Source organism: Gavialis gangeticus, unplaced genomic scaffold (assembly GCF_001723915.1).
Source record: "Gavialis gangeticus isolate Ggan-Ray unplaced genomic scaffold, GavGan_comp1, whole genome shotgun sequence".
Lineage (NCBI taxonomy): Eukaryota > Metazoa > Chordata > Crocodylia > Gavialidae > Gavialis > Gavialis gangeticus.
Window position 1 is genome coordinate 157,497,052 of NW_017729032.1, and position 2,485 is coordinate 157,499,536.

The 2,485-nt window shown below is 37.9% G+C and overlaps 1 protein-coding gene across 3 annotated transcripts in view; it reads right to left on the bottom strand.

The window, feature by feature from the left end:
• HERC2 (HECT and RLD domain containing E3 ubiquitin protein ligase 2) overlaps positions 1-2,485 on the bottom strand; it is a 217,422-nt gene that overhangs the window by 158,957 nt on the left and 55,980 nt on the right. For all 3 annotated transcript variants that reach the window (XM_019524227.1, XM_019524228.1, XM_019524226.1), the window contains exons 10-11: positions 1,676-1,849; positions 421-609 (exon numbers count right to left, since the gene is read on the bottom strand). In XM_019524227.1, coding sequence (XP_019379772.1) covers positions 421-609; positions 1,676-1,849 — 363 coding nt within the window. The remainder of the gene's footprint in view (positions 1-420; positions 610-1,675; positions 1,850-2,485) is intronic.

Here is a 2,485-nt window from a genome sequence, read left to right on the forward strand (position 1 = left end):
TTTTTGTGTGGGGGGGGGGGGGGGGGGGGGCGTTATTTCATTATAATTATGCTCAAGGAGTTAAGTGCCTTGGCACTTGTAGTGAAAACAAATCCCACTGGTTGGAGTATACTTCATATCAAATAAATCTCTAATCAAGGTTATAAACTAAAAAAGCAATAAAAAGCAATTCGTAAGGTTTGATACAGGGGGTACATTAACACAAATGTTTATGAATGCAAGAAATATTTACATTCCTAGCCTGACAAACAGAAATTGGACAAGCCACTACTTCTAAAAGAACCAAACAAACAGCTTCTAAGATTAGCACCACATAACTTAATCACTAAATGCAGCTGAACTACTAGAAATAATCTCAGAGCAGCATATTTTGCAAAATACAGTCTGCTTAGTACAAATTTTTTTAAAAAAGTCACTCACCAGAGTGTCACTGTTGTATGCCTGGGTGTAAACTCGCCCATTTCTAGATAAGATTAAAAAGCGTTTCTCTGCACAGGCAATCTGTACAACCCCTAGATTGGCAAGTCCTTCGCACTGAATTGGACCACTCACATTAGCATAATATTTCCATCCTATTAAGCCCCAAGCTATAACTTCTTGCAAAGATCCCTGTAAGGTAAGAAACTAAGTGAGATTTTTTTTTTTTTTTTTTACTCAGCTTAATTCAAAAGTACACACCACAGGTTTCTCCTCATAAAATTTAGGTTTCTTCAAAATACAATTCAAACGATCTGTATGACAGCTGTAATTAAATATTCAATGAACTCTGCCTAATAACAGAATATTAAAAACAACATCAAATACATACATCAAACTCTCTTCAAGTTAATTCCTGAAGATACAACAAATATTTATAGCAAGTGGTAGAGGGTTTGTAAATAGTGAAACTAAATGTTTAATATTTTATTTTTCTTCCTTTAAAAAAAACCCCCAAGACTAGATTTCTTAGATTCACATGTTAGTCTTACTTTTTTTGTTTAGGAGGCACAAAGTATTGCACAATGCAGCAGGATCAGCCACTGGTGTTCACATGTCATTCCCTAACAAATTTTAGGAGACTGAACTCTAGAATAAGCCAAATTCAGACAAACCAGGGATGCTGGAATAAGTATCTTTGGGGATAAGTAAAAAGAAAAGCAGAAGAATCAGGTAACACAAGGCTCACAAACAGGTTTAAAGAACAAAAATAAAGGGGACTCATCTAATTCTGTTGAGAACATTTAACTGCACTGCACAATAGATGTGCTCACATCCATTAGACCACTCATTCTGAATACCATTCAGATGCAAGCCCTGAACTAATAACTCTTCTTGTGAACTCTTTTCAACTGGAGAAATTCGGGAGGCAAAAGGAGCAACAACTGTAAAATACTCTTAATTAAAAGGCAATTGCGACCCTAATATGCATCTAACCTCCCTGATCAGAAGACTAATTTAGTTGGGACTATTTACAAAGAAAAATGGCAGGGAGGTTAATGCTTAGGCACTTATTCACTGTAGAAAACTCACTTGCTATAAGAATATTTTAAAAACAAATAATTATGTTCTTGTATGAGAACTAAGTAACCACTTATTAATTGAAAATTCGCCCAATGACATTGCTCAAATGGTTTGAAGTATAAATTACTTTTCCACTGTACAGATCCCCCTGGTATTTGATATTCCAGACAATTACCTTATGAGATGTAGGAGAGCTACACTGTGGAGGCATACATGGAGTGGCTAGGCGATCTAAGTGGGCCATGATCACAACAGCTGTTTGTCTTAGATCAATTGCTAGCTCATTGTCTTGCGGTAAAATCAGATACCTCAGAAAGCTCTCATTGGGACTCAGAGGATAAGACAGGATCTAGGAATGGAGGAAAAAAGGGCTAAAATAATAAGAAAGCTACAAGCAAGAAAACAGTTAAGTACTTGACACCCCCACACACTCTCCCCTACGCCTCTAAAATATGCCCTGTATACTTTTGGAGAAGCTAAGCATTCACAACTCCTTTTAAAATGAATAGAAAGTGAAGTGACTCTGCATATATTATTCTTTCTTAAAGTAGTTGAGAAATACATTGTTAATCTCAAATAAGCCACCAGTACAGTAATAACTGACTGCTGCCTTTCACAATTGTGCTATTCTGTATTCCATTAGTTACTCAAAAAAGGAATTTAATAAAGTTGCAACTAAACTGAAGGGAGCTGCATATCCAAGAGAGTTAACAGCTCCAGCACTGTGGGTTAACCAAAGCCACAAATTATCGTATTTACCCAGTTAGAAAGTGAGGTGTTCCCCACAGACACACACACACACACACACACACACTTAAGATAGGGAAAAAAGCCCCTCACCTTAAAATCAAACACAAGGCAAAGGGGGTGGCAGGCAGCTGCTACAGCCCCAAGTTCAGAGCCAGACCCCTCCCACCCCCACACTGCCCCTGCATACCCTGCCAGTCCTCCTCCAGCACCCACATACTGCCCCATCCCATCCTCC